At 36.6% G+C, this 25,617-nt stretch overlaps 1 protein-coding gene across 1 annotated transcript in view; it reads right to left on the minus strand.

Moving 5' to 3' along the window:
* The window catches only part of NTRK2 (neurotrophic receptor tyrosine kinase 2), a 389,365-nt gene that overhangs the window by 281,752 nt on the left and 81,996 nt on the right, over positions 1-25,617 (minus strand). Inside the window, exons 6-8 of the mRNA XM_053702438.1 lie at positions 12,523-12,659; positions 9,125-9,257; positions 5,333-5,638 (exon numbers count right to left, since the gene is read on the minus strand). Coding sequence (XP_053558413.1) covers positions 5,333-5,638; positions 9,125-9,257; positions 12,523-12,659 — 576 coding nt within the window. The remainder of the gene's footprint in view (positions 1-5,332; positions 5,639-9,124; positions 9,258-12,522; positions 12,660-25,617) is intronic.

Here is a 25,617-nt window from a genome sequence, read left to right on the forward strand (position 1 = left end):
GCTAGGGTTTTTTTTTATTTTGGGGGGGGCTATTTTTATTTTAATAGGGCTATTAGATTAGGTGTAATTAGTTTAAATTTCTGTAATTTATTTATTATTTTCTGTAATTTAGTGTTTTTTTTGTACTTTAGCTAATTTAATTTAATTTATTTAATTATATTTAATGTAGGGGCGGCAGATTAGGTGTTAACAAGTGTAGGTAGGTGGTGGCGACATTGGGGACGGCAGATTAGGGGTTAATAAATATAATGTAGGTGTCGGCGATGTTGGGGGCAGCAGATTAGGGGTTCATAAGTATAATGTAGTTGTTGGCGGTGTCCGGAGCGGAAGATTAGGGGTTAATCAGTATAATATAGGTGTCATCGATGTCGGGGGCGGCAGATCAGGGGTTAATAAGTGTAAGATTAGGGGTCTTTAGACTCGGGGTTCATGTTAGGGTGTTAGGTGTAGACATAAAATGTATTTCCCCATAGGAATCAATGGGGCTGCGTTACTGAGTTTTACGCTGCTTTTTTGCAGGTGTTAGACTTTTTTTCAGCCGGCTCTCCCCATTGATTCCTATGGGGAAATCGTGCACGAGCACGTTACACCAGCTCACCGCTGACTTAAGCAGCGCTGGTATTGGAGTGCGGTAATGAGCAAAATGTTGCTCAACACTCACTTCTTGTCTTTTAACTACGGATTTCTGAAAACTCCTAATACCAGCGCTGCATGTAAGTGAGCGGTGAGAGAAAACTGCTCGTTAGCACCACATAGCCTCTAACGCAAAACTCGTAATCTAGGTGTATGTAATTACAAGACATTGCTATTAACTTGCTATGTGATTACATAACATTATTAGCCAATTCTAAGCATTTTTATAAAGCAAATTCATGTCTTATTTGCTGCATTTGTTGTTTTTACTATTCAAACTCTGCCTACCACTTGCCTTATCCAGGCTTTAGTCTGCAGACATCAAGGCTAACCCCATCCATATTGCTAGTATAAAGTTAATTATTTTGCATTTGTTATCAGTTAAAACCAAAGTAAGTAAATATATATAACAGGGTTAGACTTGTGAGGTGTGAAGGGTGTATTTCCTCATCTGATAATTGAAAATACCCTAATTTTTTTAGCTAAATCTCATGAAAAAGGGGAAATTAAATAATGAAAGTATATTGCAAAGTTGGTTTACTATAGATAACTAAACATTTTATATTAAAATGTCAAGGTGTTTTCTGTCCCTTTAGTGCCAGTTCCATGTGTCATTATCAAAACTATCATCTTCAAATTGTTCAGTCCATCATCCTATGGATGCTGTGGTGGGAAGTTAGATCCTCTTGTAAAGTAAAACCCAGGACTGGAGTCTTGAATTTAAATCTAGCTACCAAATGTGGATGTCAATATCTATATACTATAAGTAAGAATTAATAGCTAATAGATTGATCAGTTATTTTGCCTTAACTTATATTTGATTGAATCTTTATGCACATGTCTCGACTTCTATATTGTTATCTTTCCCTGGGACATGACATATTTAATGTTCTGATCTTACATTATAAATGCCTTTGTGTTTTCTGTCATGATATAAAGTAGAAGTAACAGGGCAGTTTAAAACCATGTGATATCTGAGAGAAGATTTTTTTTGCCATGTATGGAGTATTTGGCAATATGTTTTAGCATTATATATTGTTGCTCTATATGTACAGTATATGTAGAGTATTTGTGTTTTGGCATACAAGACCTGGATTGTCATGGGATTGTATGATATTCTCTAAGGAGAGCGGCATATCTCTAGATTCATTTGTGAATAAACTCTGCTTCATTATTCTCATGATGGGGTTGTTTCCTTCATTGGTGAAAAATACAGTGACACAAAAGACATCTTTAAGCACTCCTTCTTTACATTTGCAAGTATATTGTAGGTCTCCTGAGAATCATGGTGTATATTAACCACACACTGAACACCTGTCATTTCCCTCCTCCACAGTGTGAGAAAAAAGCACCTCTCTCAGTTGAAAATCAGTGAAAGGGACATTAAATTCAGTTATTTGCTTGTTGCAAATAACAGATTATATATATATACTATATATATAAAAAACTTTTAAATAGTGAATAAAAATCATTAATAAATTTACTGTAAGAATATACACAGACAGAATACATGACAGCCAGATAGCTTAGAATTTTGATTTCCAAAATGATAAAATAAATTGGGAGCAGGAATTGTCAAAAACACAATGGGCTCCATTTGTCAATCTACCTGTGCAGCTTTGGAGCCCCTGCAAGTTAAGAAGCAGCAGGTTTAACACCACTGATTTTATCTCAGAGGTAATTGGTGTGGGATAATTGAAAAACTCTGCTCGTTCACCAATGGTAGCATCAGAGCAGGGGGTGGGGCTGCACAAGTTAGCCAATCAATACAGGCAGACAGTTTTCCCGCTTGAGAAACTTGCCCACCTGCCAGTTAATAAATGAGGCCCTATATTTTAGGTACATGAAAGAGGACAAAGCAAATAATGAAAGTATGTCGCAAAACAAATAAATAAATAAAAAATAACTATGTACTGTATAAAAAACAGATAAATGCCAAAATTGCTTGTTTTTCCTCTGCTCTCTTCATGCCTTTTGATCCTTTTACTTGATGCTACATGTTTCTCTATTGTGTTCTGTGTATGTCTGTATTAAGCTGATTCTTTATATCTGTCTGTCTCTCATTTCATGGGAGTTTCACTTAAAGACATGCATAAGGGAGCAGATAGCAAAAGGGATATTCATAATTACACTTTTTCACAACATATTATGGACTCTAAATTGTTTCATGGGCTTATAAAACAAATAATTGTGAACAAATCTCTAGTTTGCTTTCAACAAATTATTTCATATACCTAGATTGATTAAAACATGTTAGGCTAGATTACAAGTGGAGTTGTAATTTGCGCTTCCGCTAGAGTGCCAATTGCGCTAGAATTAAAGTTTTTGCGCTCATCAGGTTGCACTGGGATTATGATTTTAAAGTTAAAAGTTATCGCACTTGCGCTAACCTGACGAGGGCAAATGGCTTACTTCTAGCACAATTAGACTGTTGTGCAAACAATAACCTAGTCCCCCATAGAAGTCAATGGAGAAAAAAAGTGGGGGGAAAAAACACCCGAATTGCATGCAAACATGATTGCATATTCTAATATGCATGTACCTGATCACATATTATAATATGCGTGTACCCGACACAATAATATGAATATTGCATAAATATGCTTTTACATGTTTTCTTCTACTTAGCGGCAAAGGGCTCTAATGCACTTATATATATATATCTATATATGTATACATATATATTAATGTTTTTTATATGTGTATATATGTCTGTAAACACATATGTACACATATAAATACATAAATACATATGTACACACACACACACACATATATATATATATATATATATACACATAGATAAACATCTGTAGACATGTATATGTATGTATCTCAGTGTTAAAATCCTTTGCCTGCCTTTTTTTTCTCGAACACCTAAGATCTCATTTCTTTAAGTCCTTTTGTGTGCAATCTTTGTTTTAAATAATTTTTTATCGGACAGTGTTATTATAATTGTAACTGTACTTTGTAATGTATTTTTGAAGTGTTTTGTGACACTTTTTTGACTTGCGTAACAGGCAACCACAGCTCTCAGATCGCTGTAATGCTTTTAGTATAAATCAGGATTGCGATCACGCAATCGCAATTGCGCTCAAATTGTAATATGAGCATAATTTAACTGTCACGCAAACAATCGCGAAAACCCTCGGGCAAACGTTTGCACACCACTTTTAATCTGGCCCTTTTTCTTAAATAAATGATCTGATTCCCATAAATATGTATAACTATGTCAACCTATTTCATCTGTTATTTTCTCACTGTAGTTCATTCTAATTGAGTCCCTACTACCATGCAGATGTCTAAATACATTTCTTGCTTGTTTTTTGTAATAAACAAGTGTTTGTATATGAATATAGCAGCTAAGTACAGTTTGCTATTAGAATTTAGGTATAAGCATTGAGTATACTAGGGCATTGTGCCACCTTTACAATGTTGTTTACAAGCAACCTGTAGATGGACACTGCAGCAGGCAGTGCTGAGTAACAGCAGGAAACACCCACAGCTCTGCCTTCACTTACTTCTGCTGTACACAATGTTTGGATGTCTTCTATACTAAAGATAGATGCGCTGTCAAATTGTGTTTCAACAGTATTCTTAATAAAACAGTGTTTCTGGCTATTAACTTAGTTTACAATAGAGTTTGACCATAGTATGGCTGAAGCTACTGCATTCTAAACCTCTCTCTACATATTGCTTGGACTATATTGTTACAAATTGTGTTGCCATATAGCGCTTAAAGGGACACTAAACACAAAATACATTTCATGCATCTCTTTCTAATCATAGGGTCCGTCATTATGGAACCTAGGTTAGACTGCAGGTATCTGAAGGAGAGTTTCTGCACAGGCAAGCAGGGCAGAGCTGGCTGGAATGTAGTGAAATATAGATTTCAACATGATGGCACCCATGATTAGATGGAGGCAGAAATAATCTAATTACTATGCTCATAAAATGTATTTAATGTCCCTTTAAGACACAATGAGTATAATCAGTATGCCCTCATGCAAATAGTCAACTTTCAACCAAAGAAACTAAGAGAAATAAGTAAATTGTAAAGAATTTTAAAGTGGTACTATGTAACTGAATTCAAAAGTTCCATTTTGTTTTTATGAACATAACTTCAGTATTATATATCCAATTTTGTGTGCGTAATATTATGAATATGGACATGTCACTTCGTCTTAGCTCCTCACATATGCTTTATGGTCCAAAAGAAAGGTGAGAGATTTTCAGCAATATTGTCTGGACTGTCTTTTCTAATTTTCTAATTCTTTATTAGCTTCTTCTGACTTTAATACCAGCTATTGAAGGGAAATACAAATGAATGGTTTGATGTGCTGTATTTATAAATGGTATACTGGAGCTACTGTATACAGGCTAAGTATTATATTTACTTTTACAATCCACTGAATTATTCTTTATTAAAAGCTAATGATTATTTTTGAGTCACATGACAGTGTCATTATCTTAAAACAGTTTTATAGCTGGTCTTAATTGTAACTCATAATGTTTACATACATGTAGGCTTAATGTATCTAAGTAATATGATGCTATAAATTGGTCAACTACTAAGTAACATGCACTCGTAAATATTGATGAATGATAAGATTTTGCATTATTTTTAGCATGCTGTCCTGAGTTATTTATTTAAAAATCTGGGCAATTCTGTTCAAAATCTATTTAATTGTCAACTTACCATCAATAGGATCTTTCATGAAATGGGCGAATATTATACGTTCATCTTCTCCATATTCATTCTGTGCCTTCAATGTATAATATCCATTGTTCAAATGTGTTGGGCTGTCCAATTGAAGACAACCATGATGTTCATTTAAATTATTACTTGATTCGTGTATTTTACTCCAAATGAATTCTGTTTCACTTAAGATAGTTCCTTCATGAAACCACTGCAAACTGGGCATGGGATTGCCCTTCACACTGAATGGGATACACCAGTGGTGGTCCAAAGTTGGAAAGTCAAGATATGTGATCACTGGGGGAACTAAAATATGGAAAAAAAATAGAATGAGAATATTTTTTGCTTTTATGTTGATAATGACAATGAAGAAAAATATGATGATTATTATAACAACAATGCATGCCACATTTAAACTGATTTATAGTTTAAGGACTGTATGGACTGTATACCAGATGTCTAAATGCAACACTGTGACAGTGAAGGGACAATTGCATGTATACAAAAAAAAAACAAATAGATAACATGATTAGCTGTGGGAATCATAGTCATATGCATATTCCTAGGCCAGTCTCTCCCCTCCCATACATACACTATACTGATAGCCATGCATTGTCTGTGTACACTGGCCCTTCCAATTTGTGCAACTTCATATCCCTCTGTGTACTATATTTTCCTTCCTGTGACATTTGCTGTCACGTCTGGCCACCCTATTGCAATGCAGAGTGACATAATCTCCCCTTTTGTAGACTCCTCTTGCCCTTTTGGATCTAATCAGTTTTTGTGGCACTGCTGTCTGCCAGCACAGAGCTGAGACTTTTTTTTGCATCCTCTAATATGTGGCCCTGGATATATCTCTATCTGAATTTTTTTTTTAATATACCTTAATGGTTTAAGTGCCATTCCCTGATTTTCTCTAAAATATTAAAATACATATAATTGTTTAAGTGCTTTGTGAGGGGGAAACTTTGTGTTTGCAATAAGGCTATGGGTATACAATCAGGGAGAGCAAGACTCTTATTAGTTTTAACCCTTTCCAGATGGAAAATACATATGTGTCACAGTCTACTACTTAAGCTGTCCACCAAAACTAATATTTGATTCCCAGGGTTCTAATGTAAAACCATGATTCATATATTAATGCTACAAATCTGCCAAAATGCGTAATTAATGTACATGCTTGCAAGCCTAGCTGTTCTGTAAGTTACCTTCATGTTGTGATCTAAAGCAGTTGGCAGTTCACAGACAGAGCCCACTGCTGACTCACCTGGTCTATTAGTACTTCTTATAAATGTTATTTTTATATATTGTACCTATGCTTATAGTTCTGTGGAATTAGTTAGTGCTGTACAAGTAAATGATAATAATTTACAGGAGTGACTACAGGGAGTGCAGAATTATTAGGCAAGTTGTATTTTTGAGGATTAATTTTATTATTGAACAACAACCATGTTCTCAATGAACCCAAAAAACTCATTAATATCAAAGCTGAATAGTTTTGGAAGTAGTTTTTAGTTTGTTTTTAGTTATAGCTATTTTAGGGGGTTATCTGTGTGTGCAGGTGACTATTACTGTGCATAATTATTAGGCAACTTAACAAAAAACAAATATATACCCATTTCAATTATTTATTTTTACCAGTGAAACAAATATAACATCTCAACATTCACAAATATACATTTCTGACATTCAAAAACAAAACAAAAACAAATCAGTGACCAATATAGCCACCTTTCTTTGCAAGGACACTCAAAAGCCTGCCATCCATGGATTCTGTCAGTGTTTTGATCTGTTCACCATCAACATTGCGTGCAGCAGCAACCACAGCCTCCCAGACACTGTTCAGAGAGGTGTACTGTTTTCCCTCCTTGTAAATCTCACATTTGATGATGGACCACAGGTTCTCAATGGGGTTCAGATCAGGTGAACAAGGAGGCCATGTCATTAGATTTTCTTCTTTTATACCCTTTCTTGCCAGCCACGCTGTGGAGTACTTGGACGCGTGTGATGGAACATTGTCCTGCATGAAAATCATGTTTTTCTTGAAGGATGCAGACTTCTTCCTGTACCACTGCTTGAAGAAGGTGTTTTCCAGAAACTGGCAGTAGGACTGGGAGTTGAGCTTGACTCCATCCTCAACCCGAAAAGGCCCCACAAGCTCATCTTTGATGATACCAGCCCAAACCAGTACTCCACCTCCACCTTGCTGGCGTCTGAGTCGGACTGGAGCTCTCTGCCCTTTACCAATCCAGCCACGGGCCCATCCATCTGGCCCATCAAGACTCACTCTCATTTCATCAGTCCATAAAACCTTAGAAAAATCAGTCTTGAGATATTTCTTGGCCCAGTCTTGACGTTTCAGCTTGTGTGTCTTGTTCAGTGGTGGTCGTCTTTCAGCCTCTCTTACCTTGGCCATGTCTCTGAGTATTGCACACCTTGTGCTTTTGGGCACTCCAGTGATGTTGCAGCTCTGAAATATGGCCAAACTGGTGGCAAGTGGCATCTTGGCAGCTGCACGCTTGACTTTTCTCAGTTCATGGGCAGTTATTTTGCGCCTTGGTTTTTCCACACGCTTCTTGCGACCCTGTTGACTATTTTGAATGAAACGCTTGATTGTTCGATGATCACGCTTCAGAAGCTTTGCAATTTTAAGAGTGCTGCATCCCTCTGCAAGATATCTCACTATTTTTGACTTTTCTGAGCCTGTCAAGTCCTTCTTTTGACCCATTTTGCCAAAGGAAAGGAAGTTGCCTAATAATTATGCACACCTGATATAGGGTGTTGATGTCATTAGACCACACCCCTTCTCATTACAGAGATGCACATCACCTAATATGCTTAATTGGTAGTAGGCTTTCGAGCCTATACAGCTTGGAGTAAGACAACATGCATAAAGAGGATGATGTGGTCAAAATACTCATTTGCCTAATAATTCTGCACTCACTGTATATACAGCCTCTTATCACATTCTTTTTTATTAGCTTTTCACAACAGGAGACTGCTAGTTAATGTGAGCCATATATATAACATTGTGCTCTCTCCTGTGGGTTGTGGATGACACTGGACTAATTGGCTAAAAGGCAAGTCAGTAGATAATAAAAAAATAGCCATGTGATAAGGGGGCTGTCAAAAGAGGCTTAGAGGCCAATTTATTAAAGGTCTTGCGGACCTGATCCGACAGTGCGGATCAGGTCCGCAAGACCTCACTGAATGCGGAGAGCAATACGCTCTCCATATTCAGAATTGCACCAGCAGCTCACAAGAGCTAGTGGTGCAACGCCGCCCCCTGCACACTTGCGGCCAATGGGCCGACAGCAGGGAGGTGTCAATCACCTGACCGTACTCGATCGGGTTGAATTGTGGTGATTCCTGTCCGCCTCATCAGAGCAGGCGGACACTGCTTCATAACTGCTGTTGCTGGCGAGTCTGAAGACTCACCAGAAACACGGCCCTTCAAACTCCATTCGGACCCTGATAGATAGGCCTCTTAGATACAAGGTAATCACAGAGGTAAAAAGTATATTAATATAACTGTATTGGTTATGCAAAACTGGGGAATAGGTAATAAAGGGATTTTCTATCTTTTTAAACAATAACAATTTTGGAGTTGACTGTCCCTTTAAGTTTAGACACATATACATAACGTAAAATGTTTGTTTTTACATCAGAAAATACATCAGCTTCTGAAAATTAAAAATACTCTGTTACATAAAAGATCTAGTCACTCCTCTCTCGTAGTATCCTTATTAAACCCTCCACACAAGGCTCACACAGTCTGTATAGCATACTTACAGTGAACATTTAACTCAACAGTGATTTGATCTTCTCCCACAATATTTTCTGCTGAACACACCACAACTTTTTTATTGTCCAGAGATGTTATATTCTTCAAATTAAGGATAGATGGTCGTTTGGTTACATCTATCTGCAAAATAAAAGATCATCAATTTGTTTTTCTTCTCATTACTCAAAAAATCTACAAAATGTATCTTTTTTTATTTATTTCTATTTTTCATACTTTTATTGTATTTATTTCACATAAATGTAATAATGCAATATTTGACAAAACATAATCAAAATAAGTATTGACAAAGTGTTTTGCATTGTTGTAGTTTTTTTTTAACACATCTTAGAGGACCGACTGCAAAAAATGTCATTGGTGGGGTGAAAACCTTTTTACATGTTTGTTGTTTGAATAGGCTATGCCTAAAACAAAAGCCAAAACGCGTCAGTCATTGGGGCACGGTGATAGACTTGTACTGCCTTTCTCTACTTTACTATTTTAATGTAATTTCAATAAAAACTATTGAAAACCACAAAGGTTTCTTGTTTAACCATTGGGGTTTCACAAATTGATTTTGTTCTACTTAAAGGGACATTAAACACCAAAACATGCTAGGCATAATAATGTACTTAAAAATAAATTACCCTGAGAATAATATGTAAATTATTTTTTAAATTATCTTATTTTTTTTAAATATAGAAGAATAAGGAATTAAAGAGACACAGTACTGTAATGTTTTTCTCCTCTAATGTTATCCAAATTACCTATCTTACCTGCTGGAATGTATTAAATTGTTTACATATAGCTCCTTAACCTTTATTTCGTCATTTGCAACCACCATCTATACTGAAAATTTCAGTACTGCAGTACTGGCTATAGACAAGCTTTGTAGGCAAAAATCAACCTCATACTGGTGTGGGAGAGAGACCAGCTCATCTGAAAGAGTGTTCCTGCACCAGTTCTAAATACATTGAACTGTGTTCTTGCGTACATTGTTCCTTTTAACCAACATTAAGGCCTAGATTATGAATGAACCGCAAAAATATTAGCATTATTAAGAGTTAAAACTGCTCAAGTTAAATTAGCAGCGCTCCTATTCACTCGTATTACAAGTTGAATGTAAAAAGTTAAAAAGAGAAAGTAAGACATCTGGAGGTTGGATAGCACAACCCCGCTACCTCCCTTACATCATAGACTTCTATGGGGCACACTACAAAAACCCTCTTCTGGCTTTCACCCGAAGGTGCGCTAGGACAACTGCACTAAAGCCAAAGGAGCTTTAAGAAATAAGAAAGACTTAGAAGAAAATGTTACTTTTAATTTAAAATATATACTGTGTATATTTATATATATATATATATATATATAATATAACATATATAGCTATATATCCAGAGGCATATTACCACCTAGGCAGACAAGGCACATGCCTAGTGCAGCAGCTTGGGGGGCTAATATAGCCTAAAACATCACGAATACTGTAACATAAAAAGAAGGCAGTTATAAATAGCAGCGCAGCTTGGCAACACTATTACCAGCGCCACGTCTGCAGCTATACACATATGCAGATGGTAAGATGATTCCTGTAACTAGTAGATTTACTTTCCAGGCTTGCCAGCTTCTTGCAAAATTATTCCCCTGCACTGTTAAAAAATGCATCATAGAGCGGATCCTTGCACATTTTTCTGGCTGATGCTACAAGGCCAGATCTGTAGTTATTTCAAAGAGCTTATGGTGCATGCACGATGCAGGACAGCTCTATTTATAACCCAAGAGCTGTAGATTTTTGTACTCTTAAGCATCTTTACTTAACGCTCAAGAGTTAATCTGAAAACCCGGAAACAATCAACGGCAACCAGATGGAGCATGCAATGCTGTGAGACCCGGGGGAATCGTTACATTACAGTACTGCACTGACATACAGCACAACTGCTTTACACTAGACTATGCTATGTTGTCCCGGCATCCACATGACAATCAGGAAGCACGTATGTTAAACCAGCCAGTACAGGAGAGGGAGCAATTGCCCTGTTGCCCCCCAGATCCGCCACTGCTGAACACAAACTTTTAAACTGCTCAGCACAGCTTTCACATGGGCAGTGATATCAAAAGATCCCCACATGCTTATAGCTAACAAACATATAGAGGAGAGTCAGCGAGCAGGACATTGTAAGTATAGAACTTACAAACTTATGGGGTTTAGCTAGGGGGTTCCAAATCCACAAAATTTCATTTAAAACTAAGAAAAACTACTACGTATTATAAAATCACACCCAAATAGACTACACAAACAGATCAGGTGCTAAAAAAAAAACAACCATTTTTGTGAACATGTCACTCACTATTTAATTCCCTGTGTGTTTAGAGTCCCCTACAGCAATAACATTAATCAAATCAAACAAATCAAGGATTTTTTTTAAAGTGCTTATATATATATATATATATATATATATATATATACAGTATATACATATTATATATACACCTATATATATATATATATATATATATATATATATATATGTGTGTGTGTATATATATATATATATATATATATATATATAACCTGAGTGTATACAAGTGTTTTGCAATGCCTAGGGCAGCACAAAACCTTAATACGCCACTGTATATATCAATACGAAAGGCTCAAAGGTGTATATACATATGTGTGTAAATATATGTGTGTGTATTGGAGACATACTTTTGTGGCAAGATTTAAAATAATTGGTCTTGAAAAAGATCCTGCTATGGATCGAAACGTTGTCCTGAACCAATAAACATTAAAGAATTTTTGAAAAGTTAAGACCTGTGAGTGCCTCTTCATTCCCAGAGACTGCTGTGTATATATTTATGTATGTGTGCACATAGATATATACACATTTAAACACAAATATATAAACACATACATACAGATATATAAATACATGCATACAAATATGTACACACAACACCAAATATATACACCTTTGAGTTCTTCCCTTCATACACCTTGACATAATCCATATACATTTAAACAATTTTTACACATTTATTTAGATAATAAACTTTATATTTAATATGTATATATGAGTGTAGTGCTTTATTTTAATATGTTTTACAGGTGTTTTATAATACTTTTCTTCTAGCCCTAACACTTTACTTCAGGTCACAAGATTAGCTCATTTTAATAGCACTGTTAAGTGTTGCACTTGAGTATAGGGCAGGCTTAAGGGACGTAATTTGTGCTAAACATTATCTGGTTATTCAGTTTCCCCATGGACTTGCAATTTCAGATTGCGCACTAACCTTAGCACGGTACTTCGATATTGATATTGCACCCTGAGCTATCGATAGTGCTCCACTTGTAAACTAGGCCTAAGCCTTTAGTGAAGAAGTGCATTAGTGAAGAAGCGCATAAAATACTTACCAGAGTTTTTGACAAGAGCTGAGATATATTCCAGGAGACATTAGCAGGTGGGAGACCAGTAGCATCACAGTACAGAGATACATCTTTACCTTCTTTAACTGTGACATTGGTTGTGCTCACATTTGCTACTGGTAAACCTGTAGAATAAACAAAACAACATAAATGCTAAAAGTCACATTCTTTCATGCATCTCTTTGCCGTGCTACATTTAATAAAGGCATTTCAGATTGATCAGAATGAATATCATGAATGTTAAATATTAGACTGACATCAATACACCTTAAAAACAGTAAAATCGGAATGATATATTATTCTTATAGATTAGAAAATAAGTAATTATCTGAATCAGACCATTGTCATATCATAAAAATAATGTGAGATGGAACTGACTTGTACGTCAGCTGAAAAATGTCAAAGTATCTGTTGTAGAGTTCTCCTTTGCACCAAACTTACACATCCTAAATAGACATTGTGGGAAATCAGCTGACTTACTATTAGAAGTATATCAGGTTAGCTATCCAAAAAGCACTTGTCACAATCTTTATCTACCAATTTGTTATAATAGTTAGAACTTTAAGTGAATGTAAACTTACAACTACTGCCCCACGGCATTGGATAGACTTTTAAAAATGAGCCCGGGTTTAATTCATAATCAAAATGTTTTCTATTTATGTATTTTTGCAAATGTTTACCTTTTTAGCGCTCAGACGATAAGCGCAGCTCTCCCGCCTGCCATATTGTCTAATTGATTGACAGATGATGATTCTTAAAAGAACTAATCCTTGTTTCCCCAAGGGCTGTGGCGTTTATGCAAAGGGACTGAATGCCCCGGGGGGGGGGGGGGGGGGGGAAACAAGGATTAGATCTTTTAAGAATCATCATCTGTCAATTAATTAGACAATATGACGGGTGGGAGAGCTACACTTATCGTCGGAGCGTGAAAATACATAAATATTAAACATTTCATGAATTAAACCCGGGCTTATTTTTAAAAGTATATCCAATGCCCAGGGGCAGTAGTTGTAAGTTTACATTCACTTTAAGAACTTATCTAATATCTATAGCAAGACTCAGGTGTGAAGTAGGGATGGGCGAATGTTTCTAAAAATTCTAAATTCAAAACTAATTTTGATACATTCGTTCGTTCTAATCGAATTTTGAATGTTTACATAACATTCTAACATGCTATTTTCGAATTTTCATTTTCGAATTTTTCAATAACATTCAAAAATATTCGTTGGACTAATAGAATGTTTAGCTATTTATTTTATAACACATTAAATTTTGAAATGTAATATTCAAATTTGAATGTGACATTAGAATTCAAAATAGTATTTCTAGTCTACAACTGTGTTTTATAAACGTAATATTTGAATTTGAATGTCACATTTCAATTCAAATGTCATATTCAAATTCAAAATAGTATTTCTAGTCTACAACTGTGTTGTATAAATGTAATATTCGAATTCGAATGTCACATTTGAATTCAAATATAGGATTCGAATTTGAAATAGTATTTCTAGTCTACAGCTATACAACTATACAACTAGTGTTGTATAAATGTAATAGTAGAGTTTGAATGCTACATTCGAATTTGAATGTCACATTCAAATTCAAAATAGTATTTCTAGTCTAATACTGTTTTATAAATGTAATATTCGAATTCGAATGTCACATTTGAATTTGAATGTCACATTCGAATTCGAATGTCACATTCGAAAACTGTAAATAACATTCAATAATAGAATTTTTATGAATATTCGTTCTTATCAACATTCAATGTAAATTGAATTTCTACAATAACATTTGTTCCAACATTTGAATTCGAAAAAGTAAACACATTTGCCCATCCCTAGTGTGAAAACAGCTAACAAATACATGTGTTAGTCTTCATCACACCAGTTTAAGGGGGGCAAATAAATACAAGTAAAACATGCTATAATTTTTATCATTCTGTAGGGCAGGATGATCTATTTAAAGCACAATAATATTACATTTAAAATGTTATTATAGTAAAAGGACATAATACCGTTTGCTTTGCTTTTGTGTAAACAACTTATGATTGACTCATGCTACCTAGAAGCCCAAAAAGTTAATTATGTAACCGGCAAAAGCTGCAAATATAATAGCTGGTTTAGAATAAAGGGAATGCAAATCTACTGACAGGTCAGTTAAAGCTGGGTCATTTTAAAGTCAGCCCAGATTGGACAAGTTTTTTTTATGCCATATATATTTTTTTTATTTTTATACTTTGGCCTGGCATTGCCTGACTATCTTTATCCACTCCCACCAAATTCTTTATTTGGAAGGATGTAGTTTTGTGAATGGACATGTAACTGACTTTTAGATATAATACTGTTTTACATCTCATGCACATCTTGTAAGATTTCCTTTTATTCCATAAGGAGGTTATGCCCTATAAGTAGCAACCATTAAAGGAACATTAAGTAACAGATACATCTCACGCACCTCCCTCTAATTATAGGGGATGTTATTTTCGACTTAGGTTACACTGAAGGCATCTATTGGAGAGTTGCTGCACATGTGCAAACACATCAACACGAAGTGAAAGCTAAAGTTCAGCTTGGCGGCACCCATGACTAGAGGTACGCACAGAATAATTTTAAAACTATGCTTTTAAAATGTATTAAGTGCTTAATGTCCCATGAAGCAAAGTAGTACTTTCTCATATTGCTATCTAACCTTTGTATTGAGAGTGATAGTTTTTTTATTTTCTCAAAACAAATTGTTGTCCTGTTTAATCCATTTGTCTATATTTTGTCATATCTTGCCTGTCTGTACTCCAAGCTCTACATGGGTTTTATTAAAAAAATACATGCCGTTTGTTTTCAATCTGGTTTGCTTTAATCCACGTTATATTTAAAGGGATACTAAACCCAACTTTTTTCTTTCGTGATTCCTGATAGAGCATGCAATTTTAAGCACCTTTCTAATTTACTCCTATTATCATTTTTTTCTGTTCTCCTGCTATCTTTATTTGAAAAAGCAGGAATCTAAGCTAAGGAGCTTGCCAATTTTTGATTCAGAAACCTTGAATAGTGCTTGTTGATTGGCTACATTTTGCCACCAATCAGCAAGCGCATTCCAGGTGCTGAACTAAAAATCGGCCGGCTCCTATTCTTAAATTCTTGATTTTCAAATAAAGATAGCAATAGAACGAAGAAAAATGGGTTTAGTATCCCTTTAACGCCTTCGTAACCAGACCACTTTTCTATTTGTTGACTGTTTGGGACCAAGGCTATTTTTACATTTCTGCGGTGTTTGTGTTTAACTGTAATTTTCCTCTTACTCATTTACTGTACCCACACATATTATATATCGTTTTTCTCGCCATTAAATTGAATTTCTAAAGATACCATTATTTTCATGATATCTTATAATTTACTATAAAAAAAATTATAAAATATGATGAAAAGATTAAAACAAAAAACACTTTTTCTAACTTTGACCCCCAAAATCTGTTATACCTCTACAACCACCAAAAAACACCCATGCCAGATAGTTTCTAAATTTTGTTCTGAGTTTAGAAATACCCAATGTTTACATGTTCTTTGCTATTTTTGCAAGTTATAGGGCAATAAATACAAGTAGCACTTTGCAATTTCCCCAAAAAAAAATTTTCTTCAAAATTAGCGATAGTTACATTGGAACACTGATATCTGTCAGGAATCTCTGAATAACCCTTTACATGTATATATTTATTTTAGTAGACAACCCAAAGTATTGCTCTAGGCCCATTTTGGTATATTTCATGCCACCATTTCACTGCCAAATACGTTCAAATAAAAAAAAAGTTAACTTTTTTTACTAACTTTTTCACAAACTTTAGGTTTCTCACTGAAATGATTTACAAACAATTTGTGCAATTATGGCGCAAATGGTTGTAAATGCTTCTCTGGGAACCCCTTTGTTCAGAAATAGCAGACATTCATGGCTTTGGCATTACTTTTTGGTAATTAGAAGGCCGCTAAATGCTGCTGCGCACCACACTTGAATTATGCCCAGCAGTGAAGGGGTTAATTAGGTAGCTTTTAGGGAGCTTGAAGGGTTAATTTTAGCTTTAGTGTAGAGATCAGCCTCCCACCTTACACATCCCACTCCTTGATCCTTCCCTGACACCCCTCAAACAGCTCTTTCTTCCCTCCCCCACCTCACTATTGTCACCGCTATCTTTAGTGCTGGCAGAAAGTCTGCCAGTATAAAAATAAAAAGGTTTTGTTTGGTTTTTTAAAAACTTTTTTTAAAATAATATATTTTCTGCAGTGTAGGATCCCTCCTTACCACCGAACCTCTCTGAGCCCCCCGAAGCAGCTCTCTAACCCTCCCCCTTTTACTATTTGCTGCCATTTTGGGTACTGGCAGCTGTCTGCCAGTATCCACTTTTCAATAAAATGTTCCATTTTTTATATATATTTATATTTTTCTGTAGTGTAGCTGGCCCCCCAATACACTACCCCCTCCCAGATCCCTTTCCTAACATTATTGCCCTCTCCCACCACCCTCTCCCAAGACCCTCTCCCTCCACTTCCTATGTGCACATATGTGCAGACTACGGGCGAGCGCACACACACGCGAGCGCTCCTGCACGCACCAGCGAGTGATTTCACACTGCTGGCTGGAAGTTTGCCAGCGATGGGCCGCAATGGCTCCCACCCACCAACGATCGGCACCATCGCTGGCCGATGCAGAGAGGGCCACTGAGTGGCTCTCTCTGCATCGTTGTGCAAAAAAAGGTATTGCAGTGATGCCTCAATATCGAGGCATCACAGCAATACTGAATCACAAAAGAAAAATGTTGGGTTCCCTATCCCTTTAAAGGTGTGTGCTTTGAGACGTAAAAAGAAAACATTACTGTGCTAAAAATAAAATGATGCATTATGCATATACAAGTACTTCTGCCTGGCTCTATTTCCTTCATTGCTTACAAGGCTGCTTGCCAGCAAGTAGATGGTGAAGCTTTGCAGCTAGAACTCAACAGTGCCTGTAGTATAGATTGTTTTTTTAATGACATTTCGACATAATAAAATGGCTACCCAATGCATTAAAATATAGAAAACAAGCCTTTTTTCCCTACAACATTTCATGCATCAGCCAATAAGCCATGTAGATCACCCAACACTGCTTGATTTCAAGCAGATTTTAATAGGACTTGCCAATTTGGCTTTAGGCCTATGTTGGTGTTTTACATCTGACAGCTTACCTGACCGACCATAACATTGTTATTGCCTACATTCAATTCCTGCATTTTCTCCCAACCGCCATTACATTATTGCTTGTCTTGTTTTAAATAATCTAAATGACTAACTCTCATGAACCTTCTAGAAAAAATATTTTGTCTTTGTTTTTCTTTTATAGACAAGGATTTTTCAAAAATGATGTTCCTGTCTTGAATAAAGCTATTTTTTATACTCATCACCCAGCATGCATTCTGTTGCTAAGAACACGTTTTATTCAAGCATGAATTTCTTGCTACTTTTAATTCATATAAACAGCTGAAATTTAAACTCTTTAATATGTTTAATTGAGCTTTTTCTCATGCATGTCAGAACAATTTTTAGATTCATGTCTTTTTAAAGGGACATTAAACAGTAAAAAATGTATTCAAAGCAAAAGTTAGCCTGAGAATATATGTCTATATATTTGTTTAGGTTTTTTAATTGTTTAAAAAATGAAAGCTATACAGTACTGTGCAAAAGTCTTAGGCCACCATTAGATTTGTTGTTTTAGCAAAGTTTCAATGAATATCCATATTTATTTTTCGGTCTCTTTATTAAGATACAAACAGGAAATATGTACACAAAATTTAAAAAAACTAAATTTTCAGAACAAAATGGCTTCTTCAGGCAAAAGTCAGTATTTAGTGTGACCTCCCTTGGAATTGGCACTAAGCACATCTGGATCTTTTTGGGGAGACAGGCCTGAAGTTTTCTGAAGTAATCTTCTGGTGTATTATACCAGGTTTCATTCAGCACTTCCCAGAGTTCTTCTTTAGATTTAGGTTGTCTTTTCTTTCTTTCTCTGTTCAGATGATCCCACACTGCCTCTATAATATTCAGGTCTAGACTCTGTGTAGGCCTGTCCATGACTGTCAGTGTTTTATCAGCTGTTTTTCTCTCCAAATATGATTTCACTGCATTAGCAGTGTGCTTGGAATCATTAGCATGCTGAAAAATAAAACCATTCCCAATCAGGCGCTTTCCAGAATTAATGACATGATGAATTAAAACCTGTCTGTACTTTTCAACATTCATGATCCCATCAATTCGGAAACTACTTTTCAGAAGGGAAACAGGGTGGAAAGGCTAAGATATGCTAAAGCTCACAAAGATTGGAATGCAGCCCCAAACCAGGACAGACCCTCCACCATGTTTCACTGAAGGCTGCAAGAACTCATTCTTCCATTTCTCTCCAACTCTTCTTCTCACATATTGTCGATGATTGGACCCAAAAATGTTAAACTTGGATTCGTCACTCCATAATACTCTTTTCCACTGATCTTCATTCCAATCTTTGTGAGCTTTAGCATATCTTAGCCTTTCCACCCTGTTTCCCTTCTGAAAAAGTAGTTTCATGGCTGCTATCCTTCTACAAAGACTATTCCTGAGTAAGCTTCTTCAGATTGTAGAAGGCTCAACTTGGATCCTGATGAAGTTGCCAGTTTTCTTGGCCTTCTAGTCCTTTTTGTGTCCTTGACCTCTCTTGATTTTTCAATTTATTTATGTTTAAATCTTTTTTATTGAAGTATATTACATAAAATACAAATCCAACAGTCATTCCGTGAAAATTGGTAAAAATACAAAGGTATACCAAATCTCATGGTAGTAATTGCCAATGAAGTTATACAGAGTATCATCCAATCCTGTAGTCCCGGATCCATCTTAGAAGTCCCAGTGAAAGTCAGGCACAAATTTTATTTGCAAGTGGAAGGGCACAAAAAAAGCATACATAAAGAGACCCTCGCTGGCTTTGATGTTCCCTTCCTTTGACAGAGCAAGAACAGTTTCAGAGAGTACCAATAGGCATCCGGGAGAGAATGACTGTTCCGTCGAATGATAAGTATACCTCTCAGGGGGAGGGGGGGGGTAACCAGGATAACAATGAAATAGTTATATAAAAAAATAAAAATAAAAAATAAACCTTAGGATGTCAAAGACTCTTTCTGAATATAAATGTTGTCAAGAAGAAAACATGTTGGGATCAATATTGCTTGTCTTAAAACCATATATGTTATAAATCTAGTGTTGTAAGACTGCCTATCTATCCGAAGTAACTAGACGCACTTCTTAAACTACAGTAATACCATACTTCATCATTGGCTTCTTTGGTGCCTAGTGACCAAGTTGCTGATTGATACATTGTGCATATGTGCTGAATCTTGCTTTTGATTTCGGGCCATGGTGGAGCCCCTAACTTCCAATATTTTGCTATGCAGGTTCTCGTCACCGTGCACAAAATTTTAATGAAAGTGTTAATTGGTCTGTTGAACCTTTGAACCTGTTCATGAAGTAGCACTTGTGTGATAGTAAGCTGTACTTGTTCATCTAATAGGTAGCTAATCATCGAGGAGAGCTATCCCCATATTGTTTGTATGTCACTACATTCCCACCGGATATGTCTGTATGTACCTATCTCGTTGCACCCCCTATAACACAATCTGGATATATTTGGAGTCATGTGTGAAGATCTTAAGGGAGTCAGATACCATCTAAACATCGTTTTTAGGGAATTTTCCTTTAGGTCTGCACTAAATAAGCCTCTGTAAGCTGAGGTAAATACTTCATTCCATTTATCTTTATCTAAGGTAAGCTCTAATTCTGCTTCCAGACTAAGTAGTAGTGGATTTTTAGCTATATCTCCTATTTTTTGCATAGCTACATATATTCTACTGATAGTGTGTTTTGGTCTTTTACCCTCTGTACAAATGATTTCTAGCAGAGATTTGGGCCCGCCAGTAACTAGCTTGAGATGTCAATTCAGTGAGGAAACCAACTGAAGGTATAGATACCAATGTAACTTAATCAGGGTAAATTTATTTTGTAGTTGTGAGAATGTCATTACTTTGTTTTGTACTAAAAGGTCTGCCACACGGTATAAGCCCTTATTTTCCCATTTGTCTAGCTCCCTACGGAATGCTTTCAGTAGTAAATATCTGATAGGTGTTAGGGTGGATTTGGATGGCCACAATCCTTTTTTCAAAGCACATTCCAACCAAATGTGGCCAGTGACTTCTGTTATAGGAGAACTAACTGTTGTTGACCGACCAGTCATTGGTTTCTTGTCCCATAATCTAGCGTTGTTAGAGTCCTATCCCTCAAGTTCTACTTCTATTTTGATCCAGGTGGCTTCCTGACTTGACCTACAAATTAAAATGTCCTGGGCAAACCTAGCTGTTCTGTAGTAATCTAATAAATTGGGAATTCCCAAGCCTCCCAAAGATTTATGGGTTGTCATTATGTTAGCCGATAGTCTATCTGTTGTTTCCCCCTAATAAATGCCAGAATTTCGGACTGTATAGCTGCCAGCTCCAGATGTACAATTTTAATCGGGAGAGCCCTGAAGAGATATAAAAGGTGTGGTAATACGTTCATTTTAACTGCGGAGATTCTACCTAGCCAGGAGAAATTACACTTCTTCCACTTTAGTAGGTCGTTTCTGATAGATTTAAAGAGCGGAGTGTAGTTTAATTTATATAAATGCTGAATTTGGGATGATAGGTATATTTCTAGATATTTTAAGGAGTGTTTGAACTTTTGTAAATCAAAATTTACTTCTAATAGTTTTTAAGTATGAGGAGGTATTTCTATGGGGAGCATTTCGCATTTATATAGATTGATGCGGAATCCAGAGATTATGGAGAATTTATTTAACACATCATACAGGATAGGGAGGGATAGGAGTGGTTTGGTGATAGTGAGTAGGATGTCATCTGAACAAAGGGTTAATTTGTATTCAGAGTCCTTTATCTTAACTAGTGAAGAGAGAGGTGCTGCTGCAGTGATCGTCCGCCAGGCACAGGAAACAGAGTGGATCAAACAATATGTGAGCAGGGGGAAATGGTGTGGAGCCAACCAAAGGGTAGCGGCGGACTACCGCAAAAAATGTACAAAAAGAAGAAATGGAAGGCTGCTGAGCATCAGTAAAACGGTTTGTTTATTTCCAAATATAAAAAATACACATAGAAGTGACCAAAGTGACCAAAGTCACAACAAACAGGGAAAGACACAGCAGTCTTACATGTTTCACGCACACTTGCGCTTAATCATAGATCTATGATTAGATGCTGTCTCCTTCCCTGTTTGTTGTGACTTTGGTCACTTTGGTCACTTCTATGTGTATTTTTTATATTTGGAAATAAACAAACCGTTTTACTGATGCTCAGCAGCCTTCCATTTCTTCTTTTTGTCCTTTATCTTAACCCCTGAAAAATCTAGGTTAGCTCTGAGTCTAGCCGCCAGTGGCTCAATACATAGCATGAACAACAGGGGGGACAAAGGGCACCCTTGTCTTGTGCCATTTAAAATAGGAAATGGTTTCGATTTATACCCTGCCGAGGAAACCTGAGTAGTAGGTGAGTCGTATATTGCCTTCAAGGAACTAATAAATGGGCCATCAAAATTCATACGCGATAGAGACATCTGCATATATTGCCAATCAACTCTATCAAACGCCTTCTCCGCGTCCAATGCGAAGAGCAGAGAAGGCGTCCGAGTATCGTTCAGGAATTGGATAATATTTAGTATGCATCTGATGTTTTCTGGGCCTTCTCTGTCCTTGATAAAACCTACCTGATCCATATGGATCATACCAGGTAGGATGCGTTGAGCCTATTGGCCAGAATTTTTGTAAATATATTTAAGTCTGATTAATGAGGAAAATTGGACAGTAATTAGAACATTTCTTGGGGTCTTTACCAGATTTGGGTATGACTACTATTTTGGCTTGCAGTAATTCAGGAGGGATATCCCTCCATGATATAGTTGCAGAGTTTTGTTAAATGAGGTACCACATTGTTTCGAAAAAAATTATAATATTCACCCAGAAAGCCATCTGGGCCTGCCGCTTTCCCTGGTTTAAGATTCTTGATTGCTAGTACAACTTCTAATTTTGTTATAGGAGCGCTCAAGGATTTTTTGCTAGTGGGGTGGCATCTAGAAAACATTTGGTGATTTTTCTTACTTCAGGAGTGTGGCTAACTTTACATCCATTATACAATTCCCCATAGTATTCCGCAAAAGTATAGACTATGGCCTGCGGGTTAGAGGTATATGTTTTGTCTGACTGTTCTATAAGTGGAATGGCAGCCACCTTATGGCGTTCCCTGATCTTATATGCCAGATATTTATCTGGCTTATTAGCGTATATAAAGTATTGGGCTTTAAGTCTAGTGATTGCTCTACTTGCCTGTATATTTAGGAGTTTAGCCAAATATGTTTTCTTAATCTGTAGGGACTGTAGAACAGAGTCCTGTTTGGTCAGTTTGTGTTGTTTCTCTAGTGTTTCAATATCTTTGTATAATTGTGTCAGTTGATTCTTAATTTGTCTGTAGTGAAGAGCTTTTTCTTGAATAAGTAATCCCCAAATTACTGATTTATGAGCTGCCCATGTGTATATAGGATTGGAGGTAGAGTCTATGTTTATCTTCCAGTAATCATTCAGATGCTGGAGGGTTTTGGAAAGAGATACTGGGTTCTTATGGAGTGTAGAGTCATATGTCCAGGATCTGGATCTGTTATGATCGCAGACGCCCTGCAGTTTAAGTGATATTATGGAGTGGTCTGACCAAACACATGGGTGTATGGTGGAGGAAATGAGGACGCAACAGTACCTGGCATAAGTTTTATGTACCGTTGAGTAAAAAAGTAGTGTCAGATGTAGTTCCATTTAAATGGACCCAAGTGTCAATTAGAGTGTGTGAGGAAAGAGAGTACTGAATATACTTGATCATGCGGTTACCTGTATGCTCTTTATTAGAGAGGGAATTGTTAGCTTTAACTTTCAGCGTGGATATGGGGACATTAAAATCCCCTGCTAAGATTATTTTATACTGGGACCATTGTGTTAATAGACATGCGATATTTTCAAAAAATGTGTATTGGCTCTCGTTAGGTGCATAAATGTTGCACAGAACCACATCCGTGTTGTTAAGTTGTCCTTTCACTATAAGGTATCTACCCTCTGTATCCGCAACAGTGGATTCATGGGTGAAGTTAATCGAGGAGTGAAGGAGGATGGAAACTCCTCTCTTTTTAGTATCTGCTGTGGCATGGTAGTGTTTAGTGAAACGGTGTGCCCAATAATGGGAGCTTTGGGGCCTAATGAAATGCGTTTCCTGAAGCAACAAAATATTTGCTCCGAGAGTATTGTGTCATGGCAGTATGCCGTTTGATATCAGTATTCAATCCCCTAACATTATGTGAGACAATATTTAATGTGTGCATCATGTTTCTGTGAAAATAGGGTTATCTGGTGTTATCTGGTGTTGCTAATTGTAGGTTATGTGAGTCGTCATTAATGTAGCAAGAAGGCATGTAAATAACAAAATCCCTGAGTTTCAATGGCGAGTCTCCCAGAGTCCTGACATCAATGAACAATAACAATGAACAATAAAACAAACATAGTAATACAAATTGTAAGCAAAACAGTTGAAACAAACTAAGAACCTATTTGTTAGGTTAATCAATTAAAATTTTGTAAAAGTACTTAGCACTAGCGCAGCACTCGAACATGCAAACTATGGATAACACCCAGCACGTCCGAGGCCCTACCTTATCTTCTATCTATGGCACTATAAGTAGAAATCTCAAAATTAAGAGATACAGGCTAATAAAATCTTCTGGTTACATTTAAAGTTAGCAGTTAAATGGATCACAATACCATAAAAGGATACTCAGAGTAGGTGACCCTGGCCACTAAAGTCACAATTACCGGACGGTAATTCTCCAGCTATCAGATGCATGGAAGACAACAGCAGAACTTCCCTCCAGCTTGGCTTTCAGTTCTTCTGCTTCTTGCGGTTAACTTTAGACCATCTGGGTGTTGAGGAATGTGGCATCTACTTTGATGGCAACGTTGGGGATGTTGCAGGAATTGGTGATGGGAGTGTTGGGGTCTCCAAACCCAGGACGCTGCAGACCTCAGCAATATCCTCTGGTTCCCTAATGGTAATTATTTTGGAGTCCTTAGTGATATAGAGAGCAAATGGAAAACCCCATCTATATGGAATCTGGCGTTTACGTAGAATTAAGGTTAGGGGTCTCAGATCATTCCTGCATTGCAGGGTTCGTAGGCTGAGGTCTTGGAAAAACTGCACTATGTTTCCCTGGAATTTAAATGTCTGGTTTTTCTGCGAAGCCTGCAAGATCTTCTCCTTATCCTGAAACAAGACCATTTTAATTATAACGTCTCTAGGAGGTAGCCCTTCTTTGGGTTTTGGTCTAAGGGTCCTGTGAGCTCTTTCAATCCCTAAGCTGTAATTTTTAGATTCTCCTGTTATTTGGTGAAAAAGCTGGGCTTCATATGAGAGGAGATCTTTATTGGAGATAGATTCAGGTACTCCTTTCAATCTAATATTGTTTCTTCTACTCCTATTTTCCAGGTCCTCCAGTTTTTCCTGCATCTTATTAAGTAGTTGGTGTTGAGAGACTACTGACTGGGAAACTTCATTGAGATCTTCTACGATAGAATCTGTATGTTCTTCCAGGGAGTCAATCCTACCCCCCAAGTCGGCAATTTCAGTTTTGATTTCAGAGAGGCTATTAGTAACAGAAGTGTGCATATTATCTATCTTGTTCCACAGCTTCTCAAAATTTGTCCAAATGTCCTTCTTAGAGACCAGAGCCCTCATGTCACCTTTTGTTGCTGGAGTTAAATCATCCTCCATTTGAGTGGGTTCAGTATCAGGTTCTTTTGGTTCTTCTGGATTTATTTCCGCAGAATGTGGGGTCTTTAGGGCTTGATACTTTTTGAAAAAGGAATTCATGTTGGTTAATTTAGGAGGTTTGTTTTCCTTTGTTACTCTTCTAGAGGACATTGTTGGAGAAGTGATCTTGGTTTTGTGTGATTGAAACGGTGTGG

The sequence above is a fragment of the Bombina bombina genome, chromosome 2, assembly GCF_027579735.1.
Source record: "Bombina bombina isolate aBomBom1 chromosome 2, aBomBom1.pri, whole genome shotgun sequence".
NCBI classification, from domain to species: domain Eukaryota; kingdom Metazoa; phylum Chordata; class Amphibia; order Anura; family Bombinatoridae; genus Bombina; species Bombina bombina.